The sequence below is a fragment of the Homalodisca vitripennis genome, chromosome 7 (assembly GCF_021130785.1).
Source record: "Homalodisca vitripennis isolate AUS2020 chromosome 7, UT_GWSS_2.1, whole genome shotgun sequence".
Taxonomy (NCBI): domain Eukaryota; kingdom Metazoa; phylum Arthropoda; class Insecta; order Hemiptera; family Cicadellidae; genus Homalodisca; species Homalodisca vitripennis.
The window spans coordinates 127,712,248-127,733,680 of record NC_060213.1 but is presented as its reverse complement, the minus strand read 5'-3'; the positions used below and the strand labels follow the sequence as shown (position 1 = coordinate 127,733,680).

At 34.9% G+C, this 21,433-nt stretch overlaps 1 protein-coding gene across 1 annotated transcript in view; it reads left to right on the top strand.

The window, feature by feature from the left end:
- The window catches only part of LOC124366297 (Ca(2+)/calmodulin-responsive adenylate cyclase-like), a 241,918-nt gene that overhangs the window by 146,798 nt on the left and 73,687 nt on the right, over nucleotides 1–21,433 (top strand). Inside the window, exons 5-10 of the mRNA XM_046822724.1 lie at nucleotides 684–833; nucleotides 5,752–5,870; nucleotides 7,133–7,244; nucleotides 8,710–8,837; nucleotides 10,498–10,656; nucleotides 11,713–11,857. Coding sequence (XP_046678680.1) covers nucleotides 684–833; nucleotides 5,752–5,870; nucleotides 7,133–7,244; nucleotides 8,710–8,837; nucleotides 10,498–10,656; nucleotides 11,713–11,857 — 813 coding nt within the window. The remainder of the gene's footprint in view (nucleotides 1–683; nucleotides 834–5,751; nucleotides 5,871–7,132; nucleotides 7,245–8,709; nucleotides 8,838–10,497; nucleotides 10,657–11,712; nucleotides 11,858–21,433) is intronic.

The window sequence follows — 21,433 nt, the reverse complement described above, 5'->3', positions numbered from 1 at the left end:
TGAATGCCGCAAACCGCATCTCAAAAGGTTTATCCAATCAGAAATGGCGGGTTGTTTTAGGTACACATTGTGAAGTACATTATGCGCTGCCATTTCTGACTGGATCGTCGTATTCTGATGCGGTTGGCGACGTTTCACTCTACTAACCAATGTGTTTTCACTGACTTTTTTTAATTAGCGAATTATGTCATAAATTTATAACACAATAAATACCGATGTTTTTTTAGTTTTATTTATTGTGTTATAAATTTATGACATAATTTGCTAATTAAAAAAATATTTTAAGAATAATAATATAAAACTTTAGCTGCATTTCTTTAAAAGTTTATCAAGTAATAAAATACATCCGAAAATTGAACAAAAGACGAGTAAATAAAGTAATCAATGGAAATTCATTACATTTATTTAGTAATGAAAGAAATCTGTACTACTTAATACAAATGAATATTTATCGATATTAAAAACACAACATTATTTAACATAACTTCACCACTACTATGTCCACTAAAATCTTCTTAATTTTATGTCTGAAAGAGATTTTATCCACATGGATGAAACAAAGACAACTAATTTGTGTGTGTTATTTGTTAAGTCGTCGGGCTGACTTTTGATATTCTAGTAATTATTTAAAATAGTAACCCATGATATAAAAATTAGTTATTATTCTAATATTGTATGCGTAGGTAACAGCCAACGTGATCGTGTTTGTATGTGTGAACGTGGTCGGCGTGCTGCTACACACACTGATGGAACACGCTCAACGCCGTGCATTTCTCGACACCCGAAACTGTATTGCGGCACGGCTAGAAATGGAAGACGAGAACGAGAAACTGGTAAGAGCCATCATCTATCACATTGACTACTTGAGTTAAACAAATTTTGGGTTTTTCTAAGATTTAAAGTATTTAGTATTTTAATTCACTTAACGGCATACTAGTTGTATGTTATTTGAATGATTTTAAAAATTACAAATTAATTATGTTTAAAATTTTGAGTATGTTTTACTCAATTAAATATCCTCTTTCTTAAATTCCTTTGTGATGCAAATTATCTAAATTATTTTTATTATTGAGGGATAACTAAACATTTCCAAAGTGTTATATGACTTGCTGTAGTGTTTCTAGGTATTCATTTTTATATCCTTTTCAGGAAAAGATTGTTCATTATTTATAATACTAAAATTTGTGTCATTATATGTAAATTTAGTGTATGAACGTTAAAAAGCTTGGTGTTTTGAATTTTTTTTCCAAATAAGTGGTTCTAATTTAGAAATATTTTAGTTTACTACTATGTACTATATAATAACAATGTACACATTATAGGTAAATAAGTGAAAGGGGTTTACCTTAGTTCAACCTTGTTTTTATGTAAAATCAAAAGAAATTGGGTAAGTTCAGGTACATTCCTTGTGGGAACAAGTTGGGCTTTTTATACTACTATTTATCAGTAAACCCCTCATATATTAAATTTAATATTTCTAATCTAATCCAACAATCAAGTAACTATTATATTATTGTAGTTATCAGTTAACTACTGACTATCTGCATGTGTCAGGCAAGACCTTAGATTGCATGTCACTTCTCGTTGATGAGTGATTCGATTACAATGATTAATATCATTTTTGTAGTTGTCCCATCTATTATTTAAACTTCTGCTGTCGGAGATTGATCATTGATTTCATATCTGGATTGCTTTAGTCAGAACTTTATGTCAGGTATTAAGGCAGCACTCCACCGTTAAAACAAAAACTGAAAAAAATACATAACTAATTTTAATGTGCTGTTGTGTTCTGTATGTTTGAATGGTTAGTTTGGTAGATGACAGTTTTAAATACAAATAGGTTTTTGTTTTGTGGAAAATACAGAATATAAACCAAAAATGTTTGAAGGTAAAGACATTCAGGAATCAAAATCTTAAAAGAAAGGGAGAAATGTTAAGTATTAGGAAGTTTTAAAAGAGAACTATTTTATGGTTCAGCCAAATTTTACTGTAGAGTTATAGTAAATAAATATATGTATATAAACCATACATGAATGTTGAGTTTAGCTTTAGTTCAACTTCCTCTTAGTGCAGTGTCTGAAATCGCACACCATCACATATTTGATTCTTGGAATCTGGAGTCATGTTCATCCGAAGAAATCCAATATAAGTTGGTGACGAAGAAGCTCAAAATGAACTCAACTTCAAAGACACCCAGATTACAAAATATAGTGTAATCTAGGTGAAGAGGTATTCTCACTCTCAATGTGAACCAGAGCTAAACTCATCATTCTTATTGAATCAACCCTTCCCACCATAGCTACCTTATGTGTACAAACCATATATTGTAACTTGATTGTGAATATTGGAACTCTATATTATGTATTGAAATATGGGTGAATTTTGTAACTCATCTTCAACAATAAAACAACTTTTCATTTCGTAAAACAAGTACCTGTTTGGTGGTAGTCTCTAGTGTGTATCTTAAACCTGTAATAGGACAAGTCTCTGTATAACGGTTCATGCAAAAACAAAATTGCCATCAGTATGCCCACGTGTGGGCGATGAGAGAAGAAAGTACATCCAAGATTGAGAAAATGTGTAGATCAAACATTGTACTGTTTGTATGGATGCGGAATTTGAATTGCGTTATTTTGACGTTGTGTTAAATATACTGGAAAACAGGTGGTTTATTATATTACAATCTACAGTATTGCCAAGACACTTAACTAACATGTGGTTTAACAATGTTTCAGCAAAACAACCCCATGCGATTTTGTTGTTAACCTCTGTGCAGCGGAGATCACATCAGTCCTTTGTTCGGAAGTTTTGTTATTCGAATTGAATACATTTTTATCATACACTGTTGATTATAATACTTCAGAGTGGGTTATCCTTGTAGATCAAGTAATATTTTAATGAATCTGGCATGACTGACTTTGTTGTGTCTGAAGTAGAAGTGTTGTATCCTGTTTTCTTTATTGTTAATTTTGAAGTAAAAGACTGACTTACACACTGTTCTACATCAGCTAACTTCATAAAAAAGTAGAAAAACGTACATTTCCATGAGAGTCAATTTTATTATAGTTATTTTTTTTATGTGTGTTTCTTAGCAAATAAAAATGCTCTAAGATGGGTTTTTGTGATACTTTAAGTTGAAATGTAGTGTTTAAGTGAACAAGAGCGTATTATGATTCTGATGATGTGAGGCTATGGAGACCAGGTGAGATATTATGATGAAGTAAGGAATTAATAATCTTTATCCCAATTGAAACCCTGAATCTAAATCAGGAGCTCAAAAAACAATCCAGCGTTTCCAGGAAACAGGCAGCGTTAAAGACCACCCAAACCTGGACAATTAAAATCGACAAATCATGTATATATTTATATACATTTGTATACATTTATAGAAAAGAAACACGTTAATAACTTATAGAAGCTAAGATATAGGTGTTCTTAATAATTGTGAAAACTTCCTTTGTTTAAATAAGGGAAGGAAGAGAGTACTGATTTGAATTTTCTGCTGTTGTTCATATAGTCATAAAATGTTTGTAAGCTATTTTCATTTTTTTTAAAGTAAGATATTTCATAGTTATTTTATTGTGGAACATTCCTTTAATTCCTGCACAGAGTAAATAAACATTGTAGCAAAAGTATAAGTAGGAACAGAGCTACTTCAATCATCGATTGGTTATAACTCCAGATGTAGAGTACGGAAAGTAAGGAAGTTTGGATCTATAAAATGAGTCAGAGCTGTAAACATGGAGGGTGAAGTTATTGCTGTTTCCCCTCCTACACCCTCCGCACCCCTTCCCATGCCGCCACAGTCAGCAATCTGAACTCATACAAACTTTGCCCCGAATGGTAACACACAAATTAGAATGTTTCTTTATATCAAAGTGTTTTCATATTTATTCTTGTGTAAAAATTACATTTCTTTAAAAAGGAAGCCATTAAATATTTTTTTATTTTTGTTTTTGTCTGTTTTTTTAAATTTATTTATTTGCCCAAAAGGTCATGAATTGAGATGCAGAGCTAAACTTTTGCATATTTGTCATTTATATTCAAAGTATAGAGGGAAACCGAACGGAAGTTGTGTCATTGGGTTTTTTGCATCCAAACAAACTTATGTTCTGAAAGCTTAATCTTTTGAGATCCTTCGTCCACACTTTTCTGCGTTTAATCAATATAAAAAAATAAAGGGAATCTTAACGTGAATTTAAGACATTCAAGTAATAATATTTTCTTTATGATCCATTGGTAATTGTTAGTCCTTGATTCTGCGTGATTATTTGTGCTGTGGAGGTGCATGATTCATTCTCAGTTTAGTATAATTTTGTACGGAACTTTGTACTGGTTTTTATTGGTCACCAATGTTTTAAAACTGCAGTAATGATTTTGAACCAACCAGTACTCCATCTGTGCATTGAGATATCAAGTCAGCACTGAAATGAAGTTTTTACAATTTTAGAGCCTTTGGTGACTTATTTCTTTCAATGTTACTCACACAAAGTCTTTTGCAGCCAAAACTAAGCATCAGAAATATGTCTTTCGTGGTCGGTGTCGTTACTGACATCTAAGTTTTCAGGTTCACACTGCACCCAAACATTGCTCTCACAACAAAATTCTTGAAATACGGCCTAATCTGTTTTGTGTAGCCTGTATAGTGTGTTCACTTACTCAAGTAAATATTAAACATTTTCTGTCCCCAATGACTCAATCTACATCCTCAAAAAACGTGTTTAAAAACATCAGTGTTCGGAAAAATAGTAGAACCCATTTTCAAAACCAGACGTGCAACTGTATTTGAGAAAACAAATGAACTTCTTAAAATTCTCTACTATTTCTAAGGATAATTAGGTAAATATTAGAAATTATCAAGAAAGAAATTAACTTCAACAAAAAATACAGCGTGGAGTTATTGAAAAGGCATGTGATAAAGAAGTTAATTATTGGTTCGTTAATTTTAAGCCAATCACGATAAAGCTCCACCTCTTTCTACTCACCTGTATAGGTGACTGCCTATTATTGGTAGTTTCAATTTAACATCTGTTGACTAAATATGTATCTCCACAGTGAGGCCAAAATATTAAAAAAAACTCAATTTTGTAAGTAATGTTAAATTGTGGTTCGAACTGGAAAATTGATATTGCTTGGTGATGGTATTTATTTTCCCAGCGGTGTTACCAATTTTACATAAAACCAAATATATAACCTATCTTATTAGTGTGTGTCTTTAATTAACAAGAATAACATTAAGTGACTAACAATTATAATAATTTAACAATATAGCAAGTGATATTAACATTAATAAAAGTATCACAGTAATAAACAACATGTAATCATCTGATATTAACATGTTTAGGAATTTTAGAAACATTTTGCTAAAACGAGCAAATTAGTACAAATCTTAGCACACAGATGTACAACTATATACATCCAGATGTATGACATGCATATACAAATGTACAAACGTGGATTTACGAGGTTTTACGTTATAAATTATTAGAATTGAGAGGCCAGAAAAGGTGCAGTGACTTTTAAATTTAAATCAAAGTTGTAAGCATTTCATTGGCCATCTCTTATCGGTAATCACCCCACGTCCTTTTTCGTATGTTTTGTGTGTTTCAACATACACAATCTGATCACACAGAATTCAGTATGTGGTAAAACTAAAATATTCGTTATGGGTTGTAGTTTCTTTGTGGACTACCCCACAGTAGTCGTTGTAGTCAAGTAGTTGTAACGCAATAACGCATAAATGTGGTGCAGGAGAGGCTGCTGCTGTCAGTGCTGCCGCAGCACGTGGCCATGGAGATGAAGGCAGACATCATGTCCCCGGTAGAGGGACAATTCCACAAGATCTACATCCAGCGACACGAGAACGTCAGGTACAGGTCGCACCAATCGGGGTGGCGTTTGTAGCTGTGAACATGTCATATAACTAATGCTCATAAATAAAAAAGTAAACAATCTGTGTTGTTGTGTGCAAATAGAGCTGGGCCAGAATGTGAAAGCATTAATTGTGCAAAGTAAATAATATAGTAAGTAGCTAGTTAATCCACACTGACAGATCCAACATCGCTTTGCTTGGTAGCACTTTCCACTCTGACGGACTCCAATCTTTATGGATATTTAAATTATTTTATAGTAAATTTTCAGTAGTATTCATAATAACTCTTACTATTAAAGTAATTTTGTATTCTTTTTAAGAATATTTCCTTTATACATGTCTTTAATGTTAATAAGTTAAAAAATAGTTCTTTAAAATTGCAAGAGTATATGAGTATTTTAATTACAAAACAGTGTTTTAACCCTTCAAGTTGGCACAAATTTTAATCTTTTGTGGCACATCATGTTGACCCCTTGCACAGACTTTTTAGTTTGTTTATGCTGTAGAATCAGTAGAGTTTATTGTATAGAAGTAAGGCAAATCAAATCATATCTTATCTCAGCTAAAATCCTAGGAGAATAAGCTGAAATCATTGGATTTTTTGGATTTTCCTGAAATTTGTAATTGTTTAGTGGTAAAAAATACAGTAACACTTTGTTATGAGATCTGCAATCTGATCTCATCCTCAGGTGACTAACTAACCTAACATACTACTATTGGTTAAAATAAACAAATCGTACCAGAGCGTCATCAGCAAATAACAATTTGTACCAGTTCTAAGCAAACATGTGGAGAGGTTATTATATTAATATATTTGATTGTATTAGTTACACAGGATATAAATCATTCATACAGACAAGGTGTGCTAAGGTCCAGGGGATTATGTTAGTTAGTTCTGAGTAACTTTAGTTAGTTCTGAGTTACCGTTCAAATACTTACTATCTGAACTACTTGAGTCTCTCTACAGATGGCAAATTATAGCAGTAGATGAGTTATCTCTTTTGTAACTAATGCAATCAAAGTTAATATATAGTATGAACAAAATTGGCCCCAATATGGAGCTCTGAGGGACGCCAAACCTCACAAACCTACTTGAAGAAGATGAACGATTTATTAATAACCTTATTTAAGCAACAGTCTCATGTCTTTTGCTTAAATAAGATGTACCAAAATCAACTATATTATTGACAAATATGTAAAAACTTTGCTGTGCATCAGTAAAATAATAATACTGTGATTGCATAATTGTGGATGTTTCAGTATCCTGTTTGCTGATATCGTAGGCTTCACTGTGTTGGCATCGCAGTGTACAGCCCAGGAACTAGTGAGACTACTCAATGAACTTTTCGGCCGTTTCGACCAACTTGCAAATGTGAGTGAAATCTTCCCCTTACTTTACTGATTGTTTTGTATATTTCAGAGTAACGTGACTTGTGCAAAATACACATTTTTCACACTCTATCATTAAAGGTTTTTTTGCAACTTGGTATACTATCAAAGTCTTTCCCATATATTGCTTGCGCAAGTAACTATAATATCACCCCAGAAGGATTCACTTCTGGCTCGTTTATACTTTCCAGTTGAACCTACAGTGGATACAGCAAAAACTGATGTGTCACTTAAATCTAGGCAACCCTATTGATGTCCAGGAGTAGCACATCACTAACCGCAAATGTTGAGGTGCAAGGGTAGATCGATAGGTCTGGTCTCCTGCGGGAGATCACTGTTGGAGATGGTGGGGCCCCCTAAGTGTTAAAGGCAGTTGCTTGCCTGGAAACAAAGGTGTTCCATCCCCTATCTGCTTTGAGAAAGGCTGGTACAGAACTGGCCTTTCCTTCTTCCAAGGAGACATAACTGAGATCAATGCCCAAAATCCTTTCTTGTAGATCTCAACAGGAGGTGGCTTCTACCCCTTTTAAGACTAAGTGCAATTTTTCAGCTTCTTATTCTAAAAGAGCAGTAAAACCAATATCAGAAAGAGCCATGACGTATTCCTTTCTATAATAAACTTAGAAGCCAACTACATCTCATTCACTCATTCTTACATCACTGTATCTCAAGAACATTAATGCTTATTATAATATAATTGGATGTGTATTCCTTATTTGTAGTGTAGATGTGCAGTCATACTTGGTTTAAAAAAATGCATCACTTCAATGGTTTAAATTGTGATATTTGTTGACTAAATTTCACATCATAATGGCTACTTCAGATTCTCTCAGCATTGATATGTGGTTTTCTCGGCTACAAAACTTTTACACCAAATTAAATAACAAATCTTTTATTGGGAAAAACATGAATAAACTATGGAGTTGCTACAATAGTCATATTGTAGAAATATCTAAAAGATGGCAAGAAACTGTTACTTCTATCTCAAATACGCTTCTTTGCGCCCTCTAGAAGCAGATGTGTAAGTTTTTTAGACTAAAAAAGTTTCATCTTGGAGAGAAAAAACTTCTCTAAGATTCCAATGAAAATGTTTAAAAACATAAGAATAAACGTATACTTATGTCTTAGGTACGCCAAAACCCATTAAAATACGTAACTAACTTTATGTCTTCCTTTATAGCTGTTGGATGGCTGTATTTCAAGATTAGCTATGTGTATTAAACTGAAATTTCGCTTGATTTTACACACCACCATGTGCTGGATATGCTATAGGGGGTTTTAAGAAGTTTGTCTTAAAAAAGTTTAATTGTAGAATCAGGTTCTATTTATTTTATAAGCTACTTAGATGCATTCAACACATATGCATTAAATCAATATTGGCAAAGTAGATATAACTCAAGTAAGTTTAAAAATGACTATGAAACAACAATAAAAAGAGGATGTTTCAGGATAACCATTGTCTGAGGATCAAGATCCTGGGAGACTGCTACTACTGTGTGTCAGGGCTGCCTGAGCCGAGATCTGACCATGCCCACTGCGCTGTCGAGATGGGACTGGACATGATCGATGCCATTGCGTAAGTTCGTTGGATGCAAATCAAATTGTAGAAAAGAAAAATGTTTTAATGGTAGTTGATGTACTTCATACTCTATTCACCTTCCGCTTTGAGCTTCAAAACAACCAAAGCTATTCCATCTGAAGCTGTCGTAGGTTTGACCTCTGAAATCAGGTAGGTACACCTACCTGAACGAAACAGCAAGTACCTTCTACAACAGATGATGAAATTAGTAGTAATTTTTGTGTGAATATATTCTTGATCCTTGATTGCAATCATCCAACAGGTTCAAAGGAATAATGGTTAAACCATTTGATGATGATGGATGATTCAAACCGATCATCCATAGCCAGTCCGCGAAAGGTTGTTCTGAAAGTCATTTGTTAGAAAACGTTCTTGCTGTTTCATCCGCTTGGATCTCTTCAGGTAGGTGTAGACCTCAGAATTTCAGATGTTTTTACAACCTATGACAACTTCAGATGGAATAACTTCGGTTGTTTCGAAGCTCAAAGTAGAAGGTGAATGGGGTAGGAATTACACCAACTACGCTGATTACCCTTCTCACTAAAAGCTTTGGACTATATCCAACCTACGTAGTGTCAATGGTCACTTTACAAATTTCCTGTATCATAGCATTCTGGAAAATGTCTTATTTTAAAAACAATTTTGAATCACCTAAATGCTTTTTTTGTTTTATTTAGTGTATTTAAAAAAATATTAAAACAATACATTTGCTTCAAACGTTTCAAATAAATTCAATTAACCCATTGCGGATCACTGACGAGCTGGGCTCGTTACGCAGCGGCCGGGCCTAACGGCACGGTGACGAGCTGAGGTTGCAAAAGCGGTCTGCTTTTAAATTTCCCTCCAAATAGTTCTGTTAATGTCTGATAGATCGGGCGATCGTCTTCACTTGTCTACTAAGAGTGTTTAACAACGGTCTACGTTTAGAATTTTCAAAAGTTTTATAAATATCCTACAGATCGCAGTTGTATGTCGAAGTTGAAAAATCATTCATATGAGTTTACTCTCTGCTTTTTAGCGCTTCTGATTGGGTGTTTTCCTCAGTTGTTATTATAATACTTTTGAGGTTAGTAACACAACTAAACGACGCAGACGTACATGTTGGTGGGTTTAGTCTAGACAATGGCCCGGATGTTGCAATCGATTCGCCCGATCTGCTTTATTTAGACTATGATTCAGACATCATCCCTGCCACGCCGTAACCTTGCTCGCATGTTATCGTTCCTACATCACGGAAACCCCAGCAGGCCCATGTTCCATCTGAACGAATACCTTCGCAGCTGAATTTTCTAGTATACAATAGCGAGCGATACGGTGTCGCACCATTGCTGTTCGTGCGGCTGCTGACCGTGAATTAATTCGCGCCCGCTGGTGCCCGCGCGCCAAAACAATACGATCCGCAATGGGTTAAAAAGTGTTCTTTACTTCCTGGTGTCCATTAATGAAAACTTTGCTTAATCTAGTGACCCTAGGTAGGTTAATAGTTTTAGCCGTCAGTACTCTTCAATAGGTTAATACTTAATTTCAGTAGAATTAATTCCACATCATTATAGTGTTTTTTTCCACATAAATATTACACATAGTATAATGTTATTTTAAATCATTATAAACACAGGTACTGTATACATCTGTTAGAAATGATTCTGTTACAATGTAGGTCTGTGGTGGAAGCGACGGATGTCCACCTCAACATGCGTGTGGGGATACACAGCGGCCGGGTGTTGTGTGGCGTGTTGGGCCTGCGTAAGTGGCAGTACGATGTTTGGTCCAACGATGTCACCTTGGCCAACAACATGGAGGCCGGGGGAGAGCCGGGGTCAGTATTATAACTGTGCAGTTAGAGATAATGAGATGTTTTGGGGCACTGGCAGCCTTCGGTTGGTTCCCTTGACAGTTTGACAAAATAGTTATGCTCGTTCAGCAGGCTGCTTAGGGGACAGGTGGTAAAGATTTTTTAAGGTTAGTGGGGAATTCGAGTTCCCTGTGCTGTCAGTCATCACACAAGTACCATTGTAACATGGAAATTGTCTAGAGAATTATCATCATTACAATTTGATGATAATTGGATGAAATTAAACACTTGAACTGGAAATGAATCAATCTTAATTACAGTCTAGATTGAAATATGTAATGTCCTGTGCTATTTCAACTTTATAAAAAATATTAGTAAAAAAAATTATAACTCCTCTTATCAGTAAAGTATAGTATAGTTCAGGAACCTCCTATTAGGCAAAGTGCCTTGGAGGCCCTAAATTTTCTTATTTGCTTTTCTATTTAAGAATATAATTGAACAATTTCCATTGTCTTGTATGTAAGAATTATATATAGATGTATAGTCTTGTCAGACTTGGCAAGGACATTATATTTATCTAAGTTTTTTATGTAAAAAGTCTTATTTATTTATGTATTGATGATTGTATGTAAAAAATTGCTAAAGTATTTTGCAAATTGAGAAAATAAAGAATTTATATATTTTATTTCTATTTAAGTCTAACATTCGACACGTAATGAATAATTTCAATTGATTTTTTTGTCTTTAAACACTGTAATGTCCGTATTTTAAATCTGATTTTTCTTACTTTGATACATTTTTTCATGTACTTCTAAAATTTAAGTTTACATGAAACCAGAATAGTACCTAACAAGGCACCCAGTGATATTCCTTAAACTCATCTAAATTTTCCCACATTATTCTGTCTGTAAACACCATCATATTCTTCTCCTCCACAAAATCCCTCTTCTTGGATAGTAATGCAGTTACTTGATGTAGAAGAAGAGATATTATCTAGTGACGTTAATTTGTTGAAATGTTCTGGAATCAAAGTGGTCGTTGTACAGTGCGGTGACAAGTTAATTTTACCGATGCCCACAGGCGAGTGCACATCACGCAAGCCACGCTGGACTACCTGGGTGGAGAGTACGAGGTGGAGCCGGGCCATGGCGCGACGCGCAACCAGTACCTGCGTGACAACAACGTCACAACATACTTCATTGTGCCTCCCGCGCGTCGGAGAAAGGTTACCCTTACTCACTGCATGCTTATGCTCATACTCACTGCTAGTAGCTTGCTGGCTCTTCCGCAGTAACCTGTGTCAATCTGTTGAGGAATGGAGTGGTTGGGATTTTCACAAAATAAAAAATTTAAATAAAAAAAACTTGCGTTAGTACCATTTGTGTATTTTTATGCAGATAATATGTGTGTGCTAAGCGCAATATTGATCAAACACTTTTTTGAACACACTATATGAGCACTAATTTAATTTTTCTACAATACAACATATAACTTTAGTTAATTTATTTATTTGACACCTCACGGAATATTGTGCATTTTTAAATTTTAGCTGCAAAGGTTCTAGTGCAAAGCAATATCAAACTTATTGTCAGAAGTGTGGTTAGTCTGTAGTATTTGCAAATAACATATATACCCATTATCCTCGGCTGTGTTATTTGTTTCAGCTCTTAGTCAAGTCTGTTTGTTGCATTGCTGTCTTCAGAAGTAAACTAATCATATAAAAGCTATACAGATTTCCAAAGGTGATATAAAATCTTTCTCTTTCAATACCATCAGTAGAAATTTGGCAGAGCGACACTAGGGAAATCTAATGTAATTTATCTTACTCACAAGTCACAAGCATCTTCACAACTTATACTGTAGAACCTCATATTTTCTTAAATACATTTCTCTAACTGTTGTTTGGTTGTCTAATGGGGTATTAAATGGTTGAAAGGACAAAAGACTTTTTTACTTATAAATATTATAACTATATCTTTAATCTGTTTAGCTTTTCAACATTCATTATGGTGTGAACTCTATCATGCATATTGTGCAAAAGACTATGTCTTTGTTAAGGCAGATATAGCTAGTGCATGTTATAACCTGCCAGTGGGCCGCACAGCAGTTCTTTATAAAAGATTTTTCAATCGTCAGAGACTAGATTTTATATCTCAAAAGGTCAAAAATAAGGTCAATTTTAGATGAATTTTTTATCACATCATGGCTGATTTAAACATTAAACACATTAAAAAAAACATCTTTATTCCAAGTAAAAAATTTTCTTTTTTCTATCAACTATAGAAAGAAAAGCATCCAAATAATTGAAGACCATGTAAACTGCATTAAAAAAAAAAATTAAATACCCATACGTCACATCAAACTGGCATGCATACACACCACATTAAGGTATTTTTGTTCTCTTGGCACAAGAAGCTGAGAAATTAACATTTAGTCCTAAAAGGACCTTTGCGCTGCTTCTAGAGTTACAGGATATTCTGGATGGATAATGTTGGGGCCACCTCCTGTTGAGATCCATGAGGAAGGATTTTGGTCATATCAGCCATGTCTCCTTTGAAGAAGGGGAGGTCAGGTCTACACATGCCTCTCCAGTCGTGGGAGGGGGGTGGCTTCATGTCAATGCTAGCAACTGTCTTTTAACACTTAGGAACCCAGGAACCCACCAGTTCCAACATTCATTCTCCACAGTAGACTAGAGTTTTCGACTACCCTTGCACTCCAATATCTGGACATTTGCCGTTAGTGATGTGCTGCTCCTGGACATCCATAGGGTTGCCCAGATTTAAAGCGGCCCATACACTAGACGTGCATTGCACTCCGTGCAGTTTTTTATACTGGCACGCCGTGCTTGGCATGGCACTTTGTGCCCCACACACTGACAGTTTAGTCAGTCCCGTGACGTGCTAATGTTGGTTGTGGTATTGTGATATTGTGTAGTATTGTCGTGCTGTGATATTTTACTACTATCCTCTTATATTTTACTACTAAACATAAAGCGTTAACAGTATTGTTGATTGGTGCGATTCATGACGATAGCAAAGTGAAGAAGACAATTATGGACGAAAAATTTGTTAAAAGAGAGAGAAATGTATTCCGATATGAGACTAGTGAAAGACTTACGTGAAAATCATAAAAATGATTACAGGATCTACTTGCGAATGGATGACGAAACATTTAGTTATGTGTTGGAAAAGGTTAGGCCACGCATCGAAAGACAAGACACTAATCTGAGAAAAGCTATAACGGCGGAACAACGGTTAGTTGCCACGAAAAATGTTTGTGTCAGCAGTCGACGTGGTAAATATAGGAGAGTATTTGCTGCGAGAGAACGAAAAATAACCTCAAAAGACACTCCACTCTCAGCACGTGGCGCGGGACTGGTCCACACACTTGCAGGATGGCACGGTGGCAGGTGGCACGGCACGCCGAAAATCAAACCGATCTTGATTGCCATCGTGCCATGCAATGCACGGCGTGCTTAGCACGGAGACCTCCACACACTGGCACGTTTCGTCCAATTGTGGCACGTCGTGCTTGCACGGCGTGCATGCATTTGCTCGTCCAGTGTATGGGCCGCTTAAGGGACATTTGAGTGGGTTTTTGCTGTACCCAGTATAGTTTCAACTGGAAAGTATAAACCAGCCAGAAGTGAACCCTCTTGGGGATCAACCACATTTTGTTGAGTTCAGGATAAAATTAAAGCACTTTAAAAATTCAAAACAGAAGTCTTTTCCGTAAAGGATTCAGTACTGTGGTAGAGTGACTTCATAGAAAACTACTAATACCTGTTATATGTGGCTCAAAATTGTTTTTTTTTCAGTATGGTTTTATTTAGTCAATATGGTTAAAGGAGAAAATTATTAATGTCCTAATAGTATGGAACCAAAAAAATAACAATTAGTTTCCAATCTTAAAAAAAAAAAAAAATGGTACAAATATTTAACCAAAAATTTGGCCTAGTCTTGACTGAATTTTGATATTGTTAACAACTTATATGAGTTCTTACAACAAATAAAGATTATTGAGAAATGGGTTAGCTTCAATATTTTAAATTGTGATTTGGAGGTGGGCACATAAATAATTAGGACTTTGCATCCTTTCAGACTTATAAAAAAGTAATAATCACACTTCTGTGTTACTAATTGTCTGTCTGTACTTATTTCACAATAGTTTTTCCATATTTTAATGTTTACCGATGCTTTACATGTAATGTTAGCACTTTGCATGTTTGGGTGATGGTCTCTTATATTCTTCTATGTAAGGTTTTACATGTGACAATAATTGGTTGGTGTAGTTCTTATATGTCTTTAATTACTCTGTCCACTTAATATTCCTTGTGACGCAATGTATTGCTTAACTGTTCCGTTTGTCGTGGATTGCTTGTTTCAAATTTATCAAGTCCAGTAGTCCAATTTCTAGTGTTCCCTCAGAATTAGGTACTAACGTCACTCTGCTTCCTGATATGTAAATAAAAAAGTAAGAAATTTATTTTTAAAATATCTTACTTGTTAGACGTTTATTACGATACATAGAAATGCTATATACACACCAAATTTTTGAGATTACTACTAATGGAAAATGCACACAATTTTTTATATATGTATTTAATTGGTGGTCCAATAAAACCTGACACTTTTTAACAGCTGTTTCTCCGCTGTTATTATGTTTAGAGTCTTAACTGTTGCAACAATTAAAAACACAGCTGACATTTCAACATCTTGCTTTTGTTATTAAAGCTTTCTTTAAACATAATGAGTCCCTGACTGTTACGCAACGGTTATTTTGGAACAAATTCCATTTTCCTCGTAACGGAGCTGTTCCTTATAGGAGTACTATTAAAAAGTGGGCGACGAATTTCAGAAATTTTGTGCTTCTGCATTAAAAATGAAACCACCCAGGCAGATCTGTACGCACTCCAGACAATGTTGAAAATATGCTTGTATCTGTTCTGCAAAGCCCAAATCGATCAACCCAGAAGCAATCTGCCACATTAGGAGTTTGAAAGACAAGTTTGGAACGAATTTTACATCGTGATTTGAATTTTTATCCCTATAAATTAGCAGTTACACAAAAGCTAAATCTTGCTGATCCTTAATTTTGTGTTATTTTTGGTTAAAGAATATTTATTGCAGCTCATTAGTCATGGAAACATTCTGCAGCATTTAATAATCTCTGATGAAGCTCAATTTGAGCTTTATGGTAATGTAAACATGCAAAATTGTTGTTACTGGTCAAGAGAGAATCCTAGGGATATCCATCAACGACCTATGCATATTGAAACCACCCAACTGTATGGTGTGGTATTGCACGTTTTGGTGTTATTGAGGCCTAGTTTTTCAAAAATCAAAACTGTGAAGGAGTTATTGTGAATAAAGAACGGTACATTGAAATGATTCAGAATTTCTTGGTTCCACAATTGATGGTAACACTTGGGAATGTAAATGAACTTATTATGGTACCATCAAGATAGACCGACTGCGCACACGGCTGATGTCTGAGGGACTCTCTTATGAAGTTTGTTCCCGGAACATCTCATTTCCCGTTTTGGCGATGTCGCATGGCCTGCCTGGTCCTCGGATCTCACTGCTTGCGATTTTTGGTTTTGAGGCCACAGTAAGAGCAAATATTTTGTTATGAAACCTCATACTATTGCCGATTTAAAGAACTGCATAGGTTGTTGCAATACCAATGTCTATGGTACGCCGAGTAATGGCAAATTTTCAAAAAAGATTACAAATGTGTGTGTGTTGATGGGGAACATTTACGTAATGTTATATTCAAGATTCAAGATTCAAGATTCAAAAATTCTTTATTCGTACATAGTACAGCGTGTAACATGAATAGTGTCAATAAGTTTTTTACAATATACTAATTAATCTATATGTCATTTAAAATTAAAATTATACAATGTAATAAGAAATAAACAATCCAGAAGCTTATATACATGAAATACTAAAATTACATACCAGCATTCCCCAATCTACCTTCCCTCCCAAAACTCATCAAGGGAGTACAGAGCCAGATTTATCAAATATATTTTTAACTCTTTTTTCATTTTAATAAAATTTTGTTCATTTATTATTTTTGTTGGTAGTTTTGTTAAAAATTTATGGCCCATAAAATCAGTTCTTTTTTTGAAAAATTCTAGTTTGTGCTGAGGGACATTTCTTTTAAATCTAGTATTATAATGATGTAAAAGTTTTGTAGGTTTTGCATTTTCTCTCATTTTGTTTTATATATATCACTGTCTCATATATGTATAGACTGTAAACAGTTAAAATTTTGTGTTCTGAAAACAAATTTTTGACAGATTCTGTTTTTTTTAGTCTAAACATTGCTCTAAGAGCTCTCTTTTGTTGGCGTAAAATTTTTTTCTAAATTTTTCTTTGTCGTTGCACCATATATACTAATTCCATAGGCTAAGTGTGAATGGTACTAGTGAGAAAAATATATAGTCCGCAATGTCTGTATACTACAAATCTGCGACATCTGTCGGAGTGTGCATAGATACCAGAAGACATTTTATAAATTACGTGCTCAGTGTGTTTGTTCCATGACAGATTCTCGTCAATTATGAGTCCTAAAAATGTTGTGTGCTCAACTTGGGATATATCATTATTATTTAAATTAATATCAAATTTGGGTGTTATTCTTGATTGTTGAGTGGAAAACGAAATGAAATTTGATTTAGTTTGAATTTAAGAGTAATTGTTTGTTATCTAAATATTGTTTAACTAAATTTAGACTAATGTGAGAAGATATTTCTATATCTTCTTCTGAATTACCTGATATGGTGATGTTGGTATCATCTGCAAACAAACAAATGCCACAGTCCTGCGGAACCACCTTAGGTAGTCCCATTAATGTAACAGAGGAAAAGTAATGGGCCCAAAATGGATCCTTGAGGGACTCCGTATTTAATGGTTTCTATTTCAGACTTATATTTTCTTATAATGTGACACCTGCTCGGTTTTAAATTTAGATGATGTGTGTTCTATTTCCACGTATTGTTTCCTCTCTGTTAAATATGATTCAAACCATAATAATTCTCTATTTTGAATACCTAGATTGTTAAGAGAGATTAGAAGTTCTTGGTGTGAGACGCTATCAAATGCCCGTGTGAGATCCAAGAAAATTCCAATTACCTTTTCACCCCTATCCACCGAGTTGATTATTGACTGAAATAAAGTCAATGCCAGCGGTAGTAGTGGACTTTCCCGATCTAAAGCCATGTTGTTGCTTATCTAATAATTTATTGTTTTCTAAATAATTCACTAATTGAATATAAACTACTTTTTCAAATATTTTAGAAAACACAGGAAGAAGAGACACTGGCCTGTAACATGAGGGGTCATTTGGGTTACCTTTTTTGAAAATTGGGATTAATCTGGCAATCTTTAGTTGATTCGGAAAATAGCTTGAAATTAGAGATGAATTTATTAAGTGGACTAATGGCTGTAAAATGAATGGAAGAGATTGTTTTATTAGTTGTATAGTAAACCTCATCATTTCCAGATGATGGTTTATTTTCAAAAGACATGACAATTTTTTTTAAATGAGTTTCTGAAATCTGATTAAATCTAAATCTATTATTTGTCGTATGAGCATGTGGAAAATTTAGTTTTGTTTTTCATTTCTAGAAGGTAAATTGGGTAATACTGTTTTATCAACTACGTTTACAAAAAAACTTATTAAATATATTTCCAACCTGTATTGGATCACTTACAACTTCCTTGTTTATATCTCTAAAAACTGTAATATTTTTTTTACAAACTGGTTTTTTATTTATTTCTGTTTTAATTAATTGCCATGTTGATTTTGAAATGTTGCAAGAATTATTAATCTTTTGATCAAAGTATTGCTTTTTTTCAATATGTATAGCATTTTTCAATTCCTTTTTCATTTCTTTAACTTTTGATTTTAATTTTATATCCTTAAGTATCCTACAGTTTTTTTTTCTAAGTCTATCAATTTACACTGCTTGTATTTAATTTCATCAGTTTATCCATTTACTTTTGTGATTTTCTTTTTTGGTGACTATCAATTTAGGAAAATGTACTTCAAAATTATAACTAAAAAATAGAATAAAACACATCATATTTCATACGCACTGGTGCTTGGTAGACATCCGACCATGCCGTATTTGCTAGGCTGCTTAAGAATGACTTAATATTACTCTGTGTAAATTTTCTAATATATTTATTCATTACACTGTTCTGCCTTTCACCAAGATCTAAAATTTCAATTATCTGTGCATCATGGTCGGAAATGTGTGTTATGATGCCAGAGACTCTAGTTTTATTAGAAGGTAGATTTGTAATAATATTGTCAATTGCTGTTTGTGATTCTAAAGTGACCCTGGTTGGAAAATCTATTTTGTAATGTAAGTTAAACGATTTTAAAATACTATTGAATTTGTTGTAAACAGTATCCTTATTCAAAACATTAATGTTGAAATCTCCTACTAATACAATATTTTTGAATTTACTACACAAGATATTAACACAAAACCTCCAACTTAGACAAAAAAAGGATCAATGTAGCAATATTTAGGACTTCTGTAGAGACAGGCCAACACAAAAGAGTATGTGCCAACATGCACCTCCGTAAAGACAACATTCAAACTCTTTCTCAGTCCAGCAGTGATTGTATAGAGGGAATTAAAAATGTATTGCATTTAATATAATTTCTAGCTAAAATCAGGGTACCTCCTCCAATAGAGGTAGCTCTAGAAAAATGTGAAATTTTGTTATAATTTGTAATATTTAAAACTTCAAGTTCTGAAATATGTCATTTTGTGTTCTGTTAGGGCAATTATATCTGGTTGAATTTTCATCTGCTATTACTTTTAATAGATTGATTCGTGATGGCAAATGGTGTACATTTTGGTGAAAAATAGAGAATTGCTTCTCCCACGTCCCCAGAGGTACACTTGGACAACCCCAGTGCTAAGTCAGACCTGCCTCCACATTGTGCCCTGCTAAAAAAATTTCTCCATAATCAGAGCACTCAAGAAATTCATTTAGCACCACTTCACTAGACTCATCCGATGCGTCGTTATCCCGATTGTGTAGTGTGTCTGTGGTCTGTCCAATTCGTGGACCGCTGGCCTGCTGGGTTGGTGGGTTGATGATCCTGCCCATCCACTGCTTCACTGGACTGTCTGGTCGGTAAACCACTGGCCTGCTGGGGTTGGTGGGTTGATGGTCTGCCCATCCACTGTGTCTCTGGACTGTATGGTCGGTAAACCACTGGCCTGCTGGGTTAGTGGGTTGATGGTCTGCCCATCCACTGCATTACTGGACTGTCTGGTCGGGTAAACCACTGGCCTGCTGGGTTGGTGGGTTGATGGTCTGCCCACCTGCTGTGTGATCATCGGTTAGTGGGCCACTGTCCTCGCATGGCTGGTGAGTTGTTGGTCCATCCAGCTGTTGAGTCATCAGACTGTCCGACCACAGAAGTGATGTCTTCAACTCTGTCAGGAATTGAGTCTTGTGTATTTTCAACTGTAGGCAACCCCGGGAAGACTGTGAGATCTTGTAGCCAATTATACTCGTGCGATGCCCTAGTCACCAAAGTAACCGGATCTTTCCAAGCAGAGACGGACTCAAGGTACTGCACATGTAGGAGCTTGTCTGCACTCAACAGTTGTATTTCCAGTTTCACTGGAGATTTCAGCTGGAGCTGTGTGTAAGTGGCAGCTCTGTTCTGAATACTGCATTGAGATGAAATGTTGCAGGGATTTGATGAACTCTGAGTGTGAAATATCCATTGAACAAGATTCTTTTAGCAGTAGGTTTGTTCAAAGGTGACAATCTTTACATTTGCTCCAGTGTTCAGTTGGAAGTTTACTATTTTTGCTGCAAAATCTTCAACTGATATTTTGTCTCGGACGCATCCCATGGGGGAGCAGATCAGTTCCTTGAGATTTCTTTTTTAAAATCCTCTTGGAGTTGTGCAAAAGCTTGAGGCATAATCGTAAGATGTTGGCTTTGTATCATATTTCGGCTTTGTTACGAGGCCGTAAACTGTAGCTGAACCATCAGGTACTTGACATGTCAGGTGGCTGTTCACAAAATCAGAATTGGGAAGGCCTTCCAAAATGTCTTTTAAAAATGACTGCAACGCCTGCAGTCATATTTCGAGAATTGCTCACATCAGCTGAAATACAGTGAGAGAAGGCAGTGGTTTTGCATTTCCCCCCGAATTGTTTTTGATTTCGTCCTCCATATTTTTATCTAGAATTGTGATGTGCTTTGTTTTCCGGAATTGTATATTGCAGTTGAGTTTATCGCAGTTGAGCTTGTGTTAGTCCTTGAGATCAATTTGTTTATTTTATAACTTAAAAAACTTTTTGCCTAAATAACTGAGATGTATTCCTGATGCATCATAACCACAGTTTGATAATCCTGTCAAATCCAGAAAATAGACGCCAGGAATTGAATGGGATAGCTCATGGATATATAGATTAGCTCTCATTATATCTTCGTTGATTTTGGTGTTGAAGAGCCAAGTCCACGTCTGAATGGTATCGTTTCCAATTAGGATTTTACAAGGCTTGAGAGCCATTACTGCAGGTCTTAGGTTTTTCAAAAATGTATATTAATTTGTCCATTATAAATGTCATTGGCCCCTGCAATTAGTGTTACAAAGTTGTTTCTGTTTTTTACTAAGTCACTAGCACCACTCATCACTCTATCCAGGTTGGCTCCCGGTATTACACAACTTTTCACACTAACAGTTGAGTTTAAATTTTTTTTAAATAATAGTCCAAATGTCTGCCATGACTGTCGCTCAAAAT